General features: G+C 46.3%; 1 protein-coding gene and 1 long non-coding RNA gene across 3 annotated transcripts in view; one reads left to right on the forward strand and one right to left on the reverse strand.

The window, feature by feature from the left end:
- Positions 1–13,058, forward strand: part of LOC309344064 — a 207,222-nt gene that overhangs the window by 100,078 nt on the left and 94,086 nt on the right. The window lies entirely within an intron of this gene.
- Positions 682–12,886, reverse strand: HCCS (holocytochrome c synthase). Of its 2 annotated transcripts, none has more exons than XM_081866167.1 (7): positions 12,802–12,886; positions 10,766–10,908; positions 8,746–8,888; positions 7,222–7,370; positions 5,983–6,106; positions 5,212–5,294; positions 682–2,699 (listed from the first exon to the last, which is right to left on the reverse strand). In XM_081866167.1, the coding sequence occupies exons 2-7, from the start codon at positions 10,869–10,871 to the stop codon at positions 2,501–2,503; spliced, it is 804 nt and encodes a 267-aa protein (XP_081722293.1). In that variant the 5' UTR covers positions 10,872–10,908; positions 12,802–12,886; the 3' UTR covers positions 682–2,500. The 2 variants fall into 2 exon arrangements, with proteins under 2 accessions (XP_081722293.1, XP_081722294.1); XM_081866168.1 differs by lacking the exon at positions 12,802–12,886 and adding an exon at positions 12,412–12,435.

The raw sequence follows: 13,058 nt of genomic DNA on the forward strand, positions 1-13,058 counted from the left end.
AAATTCTGAGTAAAATGATGAATTAAAAACAAAACAAAATGCAATTTAAGAAACTTATTTTCATTTGAAAGAATGTCTTTCCTGGTAATATCCATGCCATGAAACAGCTTCTCCTCACAAAATGCAAAGGAGGCAAATCTGAAAGTTTGGCTTAATGCATTTTTTATGAACTCTGCCAAATGGGTACTCAGTAAATACATATTCTGTATAGAGCAAGCATTCCTGGAAATTTTGATGTTACATTTCTGTGCATAAATGGCCCATACTGATGAATTCAGATGCATGTATTTTCAGTTTCAAAGTGTCTGTGCATTTGGCCCAATATATTTCATACTGGAACCCATATATAGGTTTTTGTCCTCGAAGACATCCATGCCTACCATACAGATGATGGGGGAAGCCACATAACCTTGAGAGCAGTTTGGTTTTGTACCCTGGCAATCCTGGAGAGGACTTTTCAGGTTGCACAAAATCTCCCCAACCCAGCAAGAGCAATGTGCAATTAAAGCAGGCTTCTGCACAGATGTATCATGCTTTGTTCCAGCCTTACTGACTTAGTCAAAAAGCCCACAGGCATGGAAACATTTAAGGAACTCCAAGGCTTTTAATGCTTTGTGCATTGCTAAGGTATCACCAAATCACTGAAGTGTTTACCCCAAGAAAATAAAATCAGACAAGCAATAAAGTAAAAAATAGTTTATTAAAACCAAAGACACACCTATGAAGTAGTTGACATGTAACTGAATTCATCTATATACAATGAAGATAAATGTACACACACCAGAACTATGGATAATTGGACAGCAAGTGCATCTTGTAGACATGCGAATATTCCTTGAACAACATCAATTAAGATGCAACATTCACCATGTCAAGAGGTAGAATTATTGCATCTACATATCTATATAGATACTCCTTGCTGTTTTATACCTACCCTGTATGCTTTTTCAAACACAATTCCAAGATGATTTAATTTAGCAAATCAATTCTGAATAATGTTGAGTATATAGATCCTTCAACAAAAACATTATTTGATATCCTAATAATCAATGTGTGTGTGTGTGTGTGTGTGTGTGTGTGTGTGTGTGTGTTGTGGTTTTATATCTTGATTTTATTCTGTGAACCACCCTGAGACCCCCCATGTATAGGGCGGTATATAAATTCAATTAATAACAATAATAATATTCTATCAATGGTTTTCTCCCTAGCAGCATCCCCCCCCCAATTCCTCTTTGCAAATGTTCTTATTATTATATCTTTATTTTTTGTGCGAATAATTTCTTCTTTATTCAAAGGCTCTTGAAGAATATTCTTGCAAGGGATGTGTACAACAGCCTTGCAAACCATTATACAAGAGTGAATCACCCAACTCTGTCTTCACTCACCTTGCTTGTCCTTGTGCTCTGTCCTTTTAAAGCCAAAAGGAGTGGAGGTGAGAAGGACAAACTGAGTGTGCAATCCTCATAAATTTATTGTGTTTTCTTAGATACAACCAGCAGCACTGGTATAGAATGGTTATCAACTCAACTGCACCTACGATTGACCAAGTGACTTGTCTGCAGCCATCTGAACAGGGAAATGGTACACTCAGGTTTTAACCTGGGAGCAGTTGTTACATTTCCAACACAAGCTGAAAGACTTATTTATGTGTAAGTTTGGATTTAGTGGCAAATGCTGTCATCTCTGGAAAGCAATATTTTTGCCTACATTCATCAAACTAAATGAAATGTTTTAAAGGCGGTTCCATTAACAATACATTTTTGCACTGCATAACTAACTTTGGCATTGATATGTTTTAAGACACCTTTCTTCTTAAAAGGGTAAATACAGAACCACACTCCGACGTAAGTGCATTTTTTTTCCAGAAGAGCAACTTAATTAGCCAAGCGCCACCTTAATTTCAGGTTAATATAAAAGGCAGGATATGAATGCTGTTGATTCAGATGACTTCTGATTGCTTTTAAACTGAGTCAGTTACACATATGGTAGTGCATGAATCATGGTTACCTTGAGAGCGTATACACTCAGTATAATATAAAATCTATGACATTTTAGTATGTAAGTCACTCAAAAAGGATTTTGTGGATTTTAAAAGACTAAATGTCATTTTATTTTTTACAGCAGAAGGTATAATTTCAAAACAGTTTATGCACTCATCTTTCAGGTTTTATGTTATCGCTGTTAAAAGGTTGTAATTGCTCGTCCACTAAGATTACAGCTACTCCCATTTCATAGCACTGATATACTACATTCACTAGTTGAGTGCCTTCCGTATTCCTTATTGAGCATGTTTCCATAGTTTTTCTGAAAGGTCAACACCGTTGGACAACACACACACTGTATTATTTAATGAGAGGCTTGTTTAAATAAATGTAATTTCTCCTCCAATGGAAAGTAGAATGCTGTTGACTTAAACCACCATAAACTTTTATTAAAGTCCAAAGTTAGGGCAGCACCACTTTGCCCAAATAGTGTAACTGTTCATACCGTGCAAATTTAGTTATGAAGTCCAGCGCCACCAAGCCACTTTCATCCTATCCCATACTGCAGTTAGGGAATCAAAAGCCGGACGGACATCCAAAATGGTGAACTGATAGTTCTTATCTACTTCTCCTCCATCATAATAGTCAATTACATATCGAACTTCCTTTCCACAGCGATCAACAATCCAATCGTGTCTATCAAAAGGTAGTTCATAGCTAGAAAGAAATAAAAGTCTTAATGTTGTTGAATTTTAAAAAGTAGCCCAACTGTATATCAATCATTAGATGTATCACATGTAGCAAACATTAAAGTTAAGGTACCTAACAAAGACCTGCCTCGTTCAAGTCCCATTCTGTTAAACCAGTGTTTCCCAACCTTTTTTGGGCAAAGGCACACTTGTTTCATGAAAAAAATCTCGAGGCACACCACCATTAGAAAATGTTTAAAAAATTAACTCTGTGCCTATATTGACTATATATAAAGTAACTCTCTTTAATAGGAATCAAATAAACACAAAGAAAGTATTTTATAATTACTTTATTATGAAATAGTAAGTACCGTATTTTTCGTCCCATAGGACGCTCCGTCCCATAGGACGCACCTACTTTTTTGAGGGGGGAAATAAAGGAAATTTTTTTTCCCTTTATTTCCCCCCCAAAAAACCAGGTCGGGGAACAGTGGGATGGCGGTGCTGCGCCTCCCCGCTGTCCCCCGAGCTTGTGGGGCTGGCCCATGTCTGCCTGGCGCGAGGGGCGCTCTGCTTCAGGGCGCCCCGCGCGTCCGGCGGCAGGCTACAGTCCGCAGCATGGGGAACCCTCTGTTTCAGGGCGCCCCATGTGCCCCCCGGGTGCGCAAGGCTTGCCAACACGAGCACGGAGCACGGGGCGTCCTCCGAAGGGCGCCCCGTGCTCCGCGCTGCCAGCTGCCGCCCGCAAGCCTTGCGCTCCTGGGGGGAGATCCCCCGGGTGCGCAAGGCTGGCCAACACCAGCGCGGAGCACGGGGCGTCCTCCGAAGGGTGCCCCGTGCTCCGCGCTGCCAGCTGCTGCCCGCAAGCCTTGCGCTCCCGGGGGGAGATCCCCCGGGTGCGCAAGGCTGGCCGACACCAGCGCGGAGCACGGGGCGTCCTCCGAAGGGCGCCCCGTGCTCCGCGCTGCCAGCTGACGCCTGCAAGCCTTGCGCTCCCGGGGGGAGATCCCCCGGGTGCGCAAGGCTTGCGGACACCAGCGCGGAGCACGGGGCGTCCTCCGGAGGGCGCCCCGTGCTCCGCGCTGCAGGCTGCTGCCTGCAAGCCTTGCGCTCCCGGGGGGAGATCCCCCGGGTGCGCAAGGCTTGCGGACACCAGCGCGGAGCACGGGGCGTCCTCCGGAGGGCGCCCCGTGCTCCGCGCTGCAGGCTGCTGCCCGCAAGCCTTGCGCTCCCGGGGGGAGATCCCCCGGGGGCGCAAGGCTTGCGGACACCAGCGCGGAGCACGGGGCGTCCTCCGGAGGGCGCCCCGTGCTCCGCGCTGCAGGCTGCTGCCCGCAAGCCTTGCGCTCCCGGGGGGAGATCCCCCGGGGGCGCAAGGCTTGCGGACACCAGCGCGGAGCACGGGGCGTCCTCCGGAGGGCGCCCCGTGCTCCGCGCTGCAGGCTGCTGCCCGCAAGCCTTGCGCTCCCGGGGGGAGATCCCCCGGGGGCGCAAGGCTTGCGGACACCAGCGCGGAGCACGGGGCGTCCTCCGGAGGGCGCCCCGTGCTCCGCGCTGCAGGCTGCTGCCCGCAAGCCTTGCGCTCCCGGGGGGAGATCCCCCGGGGGCGCAAGGCTTGCGGACACCAGCGCGGAGCACGGGGCGTCCTCCGGAGGGCGCCCCGTGCTCCGCGCTGCAGGCTGCTGCCCGCAAGCCTTGCGCTCCCGGGGGGAGATCCCCCGGGGGCGCAAGGCTTGCGGACACCAGCGCGGAGCACGGGGCGTCCTCCGGAGGGCGCCCCGTGCTCCGCGCTGCAGGCTGCTGCCCGCAAGCCTTGCGCTCCCGGGGGGAGATCCCCCGGGGGCGCAAGGCTTGCGGACACCAGCGCGGAGCACGGGGCGTCCTCCGGAGGGCGCCCCGTGCTCCGCGCTGCAGGCTGCTGCCCGCAAGCCTTGCGCTCCCGGGGGGAGATCCCCCGGGGGCGCAAGGCTTGCAGACACCAGCGCGGAGCACGGGGCGTCCTCCGGAGGGCGCCCCGTGCTCCGCGCTGCAGGCTGCTGCCCGCAAGCCTTGCGCTCCCGGGGGGAGATCCCCCGGGTGCGCAAGGCTTGCGGACACCAGCGCGGAGCACGGGGCGTCCTCCGGAGGGCGCCCCGTGCTCCGTGCTGCAGGCTGCTGCCCGCAAGCCTTGCGCTCCCGGGGGGAGATCCCCCGGGTGCGCAAGGCTTGCGGACACCTGCGTGGAGCACGGGGCGTCCTCCGGAGATCCCCCGGGTGCGCAAGGCTTGCGGACACCAGCGCGGAGCACGGGGCGATGGGATGTGGGAGGGAGCTCGCTCCCCGCCCCGCGTGTGCTCTCCGCCGCCGCCCCGCCTCTCGCCGCCCGACTCGCCCGCCTCCCTCCCACGGCACACCAGCCGCCTCCCTCGCCCGCCTCCCTCCCACGGCACACTAGTGTGCCGCGGAACACCGGTTGGGAAACACTGTGTTAAACACAAAGATTCCAAATTTTAAGATTTTTTGTTTTTAAAATAGAAAGCAATCTGCTCTATACAGCTTACCCCATCCAAGACCTTATTCTGGCTCTTGGCGAGTACTCCTTCGCTTTACCACCAAACCGAATAAGTGCTGGTCCACATGGACACTCCCTAAAGGCAATTTTAGAAACACATAATCAGCAATCAAGGCTAAACAATTGCAGTCAAAAGGACTAAGAAGTATTTGTTTGTGACTTAAATTTGTCCACCATACAACTATAGATACATTTCTTAACTTCAATTTCACAACAGCAAAATGAAATTATAAAATGACATTTATTCTGTGGAGATCACACCTTCCTGTGTCAAAGGCAGCAGATTCCCCCCCCCTTTTTTTTTACTTCTCATTCATACATACACACACACACACACACACACACACCTCCCTTTAATTGTAAACAGCTTCAGGCAAGCAATTTTTGTCAGGGCTGTGGCAGGCTTTGCATGGCTACTATTTATGTAACAAAAAAATTGTCACATTAATTGAACTCACAAAACTACCTCATCTAGTGTGACCCTTATATGCTAATTGCAGAACCCCAAAGCATCTTTCAACAGTCTCTGTGAGTTATTTGACCTCTATGATTCAGAAAGTTAAAGAGGAACAAATTAGTTCTGAAAGTAAAAAAAAGCCTAATCATGAAAGACCTGCACCAACTCCTCATTTCCATATGTATTTCCTTTCAACACGAAAATGCACAAAACCTAGAATTACTATGAGAAAACAAAAACTCACCTGTATATCTTTTATTACAAGATACCGTATCAAACTGTGAATATAAATTGTTGCTGTACTTGCCTCGCATGAAGTGCTTCCCATTTTAAAATTTCCTTCCACGCCTGTTCATTATTCTGATTATGAATCTTGATTATATTATTCATATCTTCAGGTTTTATGTCATCATCTTTCCATCTCCATCTACAGTGAAAGCAATATTGAAAAAGGAGGTCTCAGAGGGGAACTGTGGAGTTCCAAGTCTTTATTTTATTGTGCGAGGGGGAACTACTTGACTGAAATCAAGTTCCCCATCTCTCTGCCCTTCCTCCACTGAACAAAGAAATAACTATGTAGAGATGTTATTTACCAAGCTGGCACAAAACTCAAATATGCCAACAGCGCTAACTTTCAGTAATATACTACTTGCCTGTTTCTTGCTGTGATGGTAAATCTTTGTAGGCTTCTTCATTTTTCAGCTAAACTGGATGTTTGTGTAACAGATTGTGGGCCTTTTCTTCAAAGCACAGTCAAAAAGCATAAGTTTAAAGGGTTGGTTCCATCAACTCCTTCTGTTTGCAGACTCTAATCCAGAGGAACCTGGACATCATCCCCACAGGCAGAACTCACACTGCTCCCAAGGGTACTCAAAACCCGCCAGAGCAGATTTTCAGGGGGCTGAAAGATGCATGCTATACCACCTACACATTTTAGTCTTTTACCATAGTTGCCTAACTTCTAAAAAGCTTGAAGACATTTTTGCTCAATCACACAACTGCCAGTAGTTTAGAAAGTCTGCATTATAGTCATGTCTAGAATTAAATGCTCATACACTATGGTTAAAAAAAGGAAAGTTGAGAGCTTAAGCATAGCTTCCAGGCAGACTGATTGACAGCATAATCCTATGTATATTTACTCAGACTTATGTCCCTGTGTTCAACAGGGTTACTCACAGATAAGTGTACACAGGACTTTGTAAACTTAACTAGGCCCTGTTCACACCTGTATGTTAATATTTAATGAAAGCAACATCAAGTGGTTACTCAAATAAATAAATGAGCCAGCACAGGCGCAGCCTCAAATATATTTCAGGGGGTGGGGGGGGGGTGAATAAAATGAAGAGAGCAATGGGAGAGGCAATGGATGAACACCTGGATATTTATAAATCCACCTTAAATCCCAGGTGTGCTGAGACAGGTTATAGTTAATCTGGGAGGATGAGAAGCACGAGCAGGGTGATTTCAATGCACTTTTTGTTGTACCTGCTTCAGCAGGCTAGTCAGCAAACTGATGCTGTACTTAATTTATAATTCACTTACCCTTTTCTAAGCATTGCATTCCAAAACATCTGCTCTGAGGGATAAACCCATTTTTGTTCAGAAGACGCTCTAGGAATAGTAGACTCTTCTCTCACTGTAGACAATGGAAATGGTTGATCGGGGGCTGGTAGCTGATTAGGTGCTGGCATCTAAATAAGAAGGAGCAGGAAATAAGAACAGTGGATATTTTGCGGTAAAGAACCATATCTTCAGTGATAACTTCCCTCACTCCAGGTATGCTTCTCACCTACTCTACTTAAGACATCCTTTAACAAGAGCAAGTTTCATTTAGTCAAACATTTCAAAGAAGAGTGTTTTGTCCAGAGTACTCTGAATGACCCAACACATTGGTTACTTGCTGTTCAACTCAGGAGTTACTTAACATTTGGAAGCAAGAATTCTGCACTGTTAAAAAACAGACTTTATGGGAAACATTCAGTAAACCAGCCCTGGCAGCAGAAGCCCTGTGCAAGGACTTCCATTGCACAACAGGCTTCCTTCCTCTTCCCAACCTGCTGTCCTAAAAGGAGAGAAGGGGAAGGGGCAGGTTGTTCTGTCTGGAACAGTTGCACAGACAGAGCAAATGGAAGAGAGGATTGTCGAATTCCACCCTATACATTTATTTATAAATAAATTATTTTATTCATGCTTTATACTTCTGAGGTTGGCTTTTCACACTACCTTCTTTTTTGAGCCTTAGGATGCAGAGATTCAAAGGCTCTGAAACCAGGAGGGTGGATGCCCTTTACTAATTTTAAAAAATTATTTTAAACATTTCTATACCACCCTGCATTCAATTCGTATGATGTTTCAAGCTAAAAAGGAACTAAGTTAATGCACGTAAGTAAACTGAGCAGATGATTAGCATTTTAAAAACAACTCATCAAATCTCTAAGGATGTTGACAGACATATCCCTGGTAGGAAAGGAAAGGGTGTCCAAAGGGGAATGATAACAGAAGAGATGGTATTAGTTTTAATAAGTATTACTGGAAGAAGAACAAAGGAAGGCAGGATCTGAAAGGCTGAAGCTTTCACTTTCTACAGGTGTTAGTCAAGATTACTATATTTACAGTCAGAATGGCCTTAAATTAATACAGAGACAATACTATGCCTGTCACAAATGTTCTAACTTGCTTGCAAAAATGATAAACTGAACAGAAGTAACGCTATCAGCCTGACAATTTCATAAACAGCAGATATAGAGAAAATTATATTTTGATGGCTGACTGTCTATTGTTGAGAGCAGCCAAATGCAATACTGCAATATTAAAAAGCAATATTCAGGGTGACTGCCTTTTCAATCTGAAGACAGGGTGATACTCTGCACTACAGGATAAACAGCTCAAAGTAATCTCAGTTCAGTTACGTTAACAGATGTCTCCAACATGAAATACCACGTTTTTAGGCATTACTCTTAAAAGTTGCAGCAGAAACATATTAGAATTCTTGTTGGCCTCGTAATAATGTTAAAATATCACTATTATTTGATAGCAGCACACTAGGGAAAAAACTTTTGAGGCTACCATATTGCTAGGATCAATCTTCTCATGTGTTTGAGATTTCACAGGGCACTCCACATATTCGTATGCTCTTTCTTGATGCGCAGGAACAGGATAGCTCTGGTTCTCACTAAGACTGCCAGCTGACTGCATATTCATTGGACAACCTGAAACAAAACAAACCATAATTTTGTGCAGCAGAATATGAATTTAATGGCAAATGATCTAGTTCACTGTGCCCTTAATTTGAACTTTATTCATGCTTCTATTTATACAGTTTGATGTAGTGTCACTGGAAATGTATTTTGTAAGTCAATATTTATACTGCAGCACAATATACCCTGAGGCACGGGGACAGGTGAATGAAGCAAGCATGTCTCTCTGCACAGCTTTGCCTGGCTATGCCAGGCTTCACTGGCAGGAAGGCTGTTCTGCTAGAGATCCCGACCTACTGAAAGCATGAATAGGTGGAAGTTGCCACTGGCAGCAGCCAATGTAAAGTCCTGTAACAGGGTTTTCCAGAGCTACTGAACCCATGGAAGACAATCTTGCTCGACTACGAGTGATCGCCAAAGAAGGAGGAGGAGGATCAAAATAGATCCTAAGCCAGTTCAACAAGCCGCAAGATCCAGCCCTCGTTTCTGCACATCCCCTGCCACTGATATACCAAAACAACCTCCTTTTCCTATCAAGCACAAGTGGTAGGATTGTGTTGGTTGTTTCACTATTCTGTTAAGCCCTGCTGAAGCCCAGCCAGAGTTAGGATTGGGACCTTGGTTCACATTTCAATTTATGAAAATAAATGTCCTGTATTTCTCTTCTGTAGCTGCAATGGAAAAGTCATTTATGAAGATAGTTTTTTCTCATTAGATTACTAGCTAGGGTTCCATTTAGAATTCATATAACTTCTGTTTTACAACAGCTGCACTAGTTGCCAGGCAACATGTTTAATGTCCTAATGATTGGGCCCAAAATATCTGAAGGATCATCTCCATCACTATTCTTGGGTGTTAGGAGTGGGCTCTCTTGGTAATTGTCCCACCCTCAGAATTGTGAGGAATGGCAGTTCAAGAGAGAGCTTTCTCCCCTAAATTGTGAAACTCCATCCCCAGAAAGTGTGTCTAGCATCTTCATTATGCAGCTTTCAAGGCTTGCTAAAGAGGCATCTCTTTACTTTGCATATTAGGACTTTTGTTTTATGGGACCCGCCTCTTTTGTTGAATTTATACAGTTCTCTTCATCTGGAACGGTATTACATGTTTTATAATTGCATATTGTAATGCTGTAAACTTAAGATGAAGAGGTGGGTAGGCAACCTTATAAATAAATAAGTTATCATAATGAGATCGAATAAGAATTCTAATGTTGGCTAATAAGAGTGTCTAGCCTGAATTCAGAAGCTTCTTAATGAGGAAAAAAAAAATCCCAATGGAAAAAACCTCTCTTGCTTTAACATCCACACATTTAGGGCTTAAAGAACCAGCCATATTAGCTCTGGGTCCACAAATACTGCCTGGCCTTGGAAGCCAAGCCAAACGGTTGATTGCGGCGACCCCGTTTCCCTTTGTCGCAAACCTCATACAAGGGAAGAGATACCCCACTGCTTCCCTTTCCAGCTCCAAGCTTGTTGGTTTGGTCCTACACTTCTAGAATGGTCCAGACACCTTGACTCCAAAGACACTACCCTTGTCTACCCCACCTTTTCTTACTCAAGCTGAAAAGACTGGCAGAGCCTTGCTGATTTGGCCTGGTATAGCTGAGGCATTTCAGCCACCTCAGAGGCTGAACAATCACCACCCTTCACTCTACTAACCTTCACTCACCACCCTTCACTCTACTAACCTTTGTGTAGGAGAAGGGGAGAACTACATAGAAACTTTGCAAACTTCACCCACCTCTGTAGCAGCAAGGCTGCTGGGAGTTCTCATATTTACCAGGCCAACAAAAATGTGGAAACCTATTCTTATTGTTAAATAAGCCTCTTTGAAGCAATTTTAGAATCATTTTTCACATGCTTAGCTTGTTTAGTTGAGTGAGCAATTACCTTCCATGTTCTTCTGGTGCATTGGACATTGTGAAGGCACAGCCTGAGGCTGTTCTGATACATTTGCTTGGAGTGCAATTGATGGAGAAGATGCAGATGAACCCATGGCAACCTCGTCCTTAAAACCAGATTTGACAGGGCATCTGAAATGCAAAGTCAAGCATATTTATACAGTGTATTATTTACTAGAAAAATGAAGAAATAAAACCAGAAAGGTGGCTTGCTAAGAATAATAATTTCAGAGACTGAAAGTGAGTAATTATGGTCAGGTATGAAGCATGGCATGACGGTTATTAAATACTGGAGGGAAGGCTCGGGACAGTGGCTCCAAGTGAGAGAAGGCTCGGAATAGGACAGACACAGACCCTGAGTGACTTCCAGGCAGCAGCTTCGAACAAGGGAAGGTGCATTGGGCAGCAGCCTTGGCAGCACACATGAGTCTCTCTCTCTCCTCCTCACCACATGCCCCCTATTAAAGTGGGGTGCTCCCCATTTTACGTGATTTCAGTTATGCACATGGGGGGCTGGAACATAACCCCTGCATAAATGTGGGGATGCTTGTAAATATAAACCAAGAACTATAAACTGCACTTCTACCTACTTTCCACACGCATCTTTGAAATTTACAGGGGGGGGGAATGTCTGGGGTACTTCAAGTCTTATTCCTACTTGGAAGGGGGCTTCGCCAAAGGATTTAATGGCAAGACACTCTCAGAGCATTTCATGCAGTGACTACACAGACTTGATTTTCCACATCAGAAAGGAATTTGGTAACATGCACACCTGTCCATGTCCAAGCGCTTTCAGGTAGTCACAGCCACCATTCACCTGGATGGTGAGAATTTTCTGTGCGTCAAACGTACAGAAACAGGGAAGCTACCTGAAGTACATGAACAACTATAGTTCTTGAAGCAGTGGAGACTGGTCGATTAAGGCAAAAGGGGCACTGTTCCACCAGCCTCAGCCTGCCCCCACCTGCCTGCCTTCTTACAACCAGTCTTATGGGCGACAGCGGCTGTCAGCTTCCTCCGCCTTAGTCTGTGTTGCCCTTGAACTTATCAAGGAGGATGGGAACAAAACTAGAACTGGTTGGTTCTGCTTGTCATTGGTTCTAGCTCCACTTACTGTTGTTCTCCCTGCCTTTCAAGCTTCCATCTCCTCTGGGCGCTAGCCACCACAGACTTGAAGGCCTCAAAAAGGAGGGGAGAAAAAGGATAATCTTAGGGGATTTCTTTTTCTCACTCTAAATAGAGAACGGGTGCTGAAAAAGTAACAAGGTTCTTTATCCAGTCCAGCACCTGGCAGTTTAAAAGGTCAAAACCAGAATACAACTACTGCATACCTGGGATACCGGAGTCAGTGGAACATGAGACTCTGAATTTCAGGGTTGTGGGTTCAAGCCCCACATTGAGCAAAAGATCCCTGCGCTGCAGGGGGTTGGACTAGATGGCCCTCGTGGTCCCTTCCGACTCTACAACTGTGTGATTCTGTGACTTTTTTCTATCCTGCTGCTTCCAAGATGAGGCAGCCCGGCAGCGTTTGGAGATGCCATGTGAAGGCAGGCAAAGGATCAATGATTTAGCTAATTTTAGTACTGTATTTTAGTAGGAAAGGAGATGGGAGGGAGGGAAGCGCAGAATGAGAACCTGGATTTCCGGCTTTTATAAGGATCTGCCCAGGGTCACCTTGCAGGGGTCGTTGACGGTTTTAAGACATACACCAATGCAATGCATTAGGAGGAGCTGTATGCGCAGGGAGGTGGGGCAGCACACATCACCAGCCACATCCAAGCCTTCACACAACAACACGGGCAGATCAGGGCGGCCTGAGAAGGCCGAGGCCATGAGCTGAGCTGGGGAGCTGGACTTGTGTAAGGTATGGTCACCATACCCAGCTCATGCGTTCAGTGGGGAAAGCCTGAAGGGCGCTTTTCCCTCAGAGGGAAGGCCTCGCCGCCCACAAAGCGAAGGGGAGCCCACTACACACCCACCCACCCGAATTTCACCGGTGACGGGGGGAGGACAACGGCCGCTTACCTCTGTTTCCTCGACCTCCTCGGGGGCCCCAGTCACGAGATGCGGCCACTTCTCGCGAGAGCCGACGCTACGAGATCAGGGCGGAGCTCAAAGGGCCAACGGGACTGAACTAAGAAGCGGGTGGGGAGAATGGTTTGTGCGCGCGTGCGGGGAGGGGGCGGGGCCTGGAACGCAGCGCTCCGCGAATTCAAAAAGGAGGGCGCGAGGGGGGGGGAAATGCGAGAGACGTTAGGTTCCTCGTTTCCACGGTAACCGCA

This window comes from Podarcis erhardii, assembly GCF_964252035.2.
Source record: "Podarcis erhardii genome assembly, chromosome: 6".
In the NCBI taxonomy this organism is placed as follows: Eukaryota; Metazoa; Chordata; class Lepidosauria; order Squamata; family Lacertidae; genus Podarcis; species Podarcis erhardii.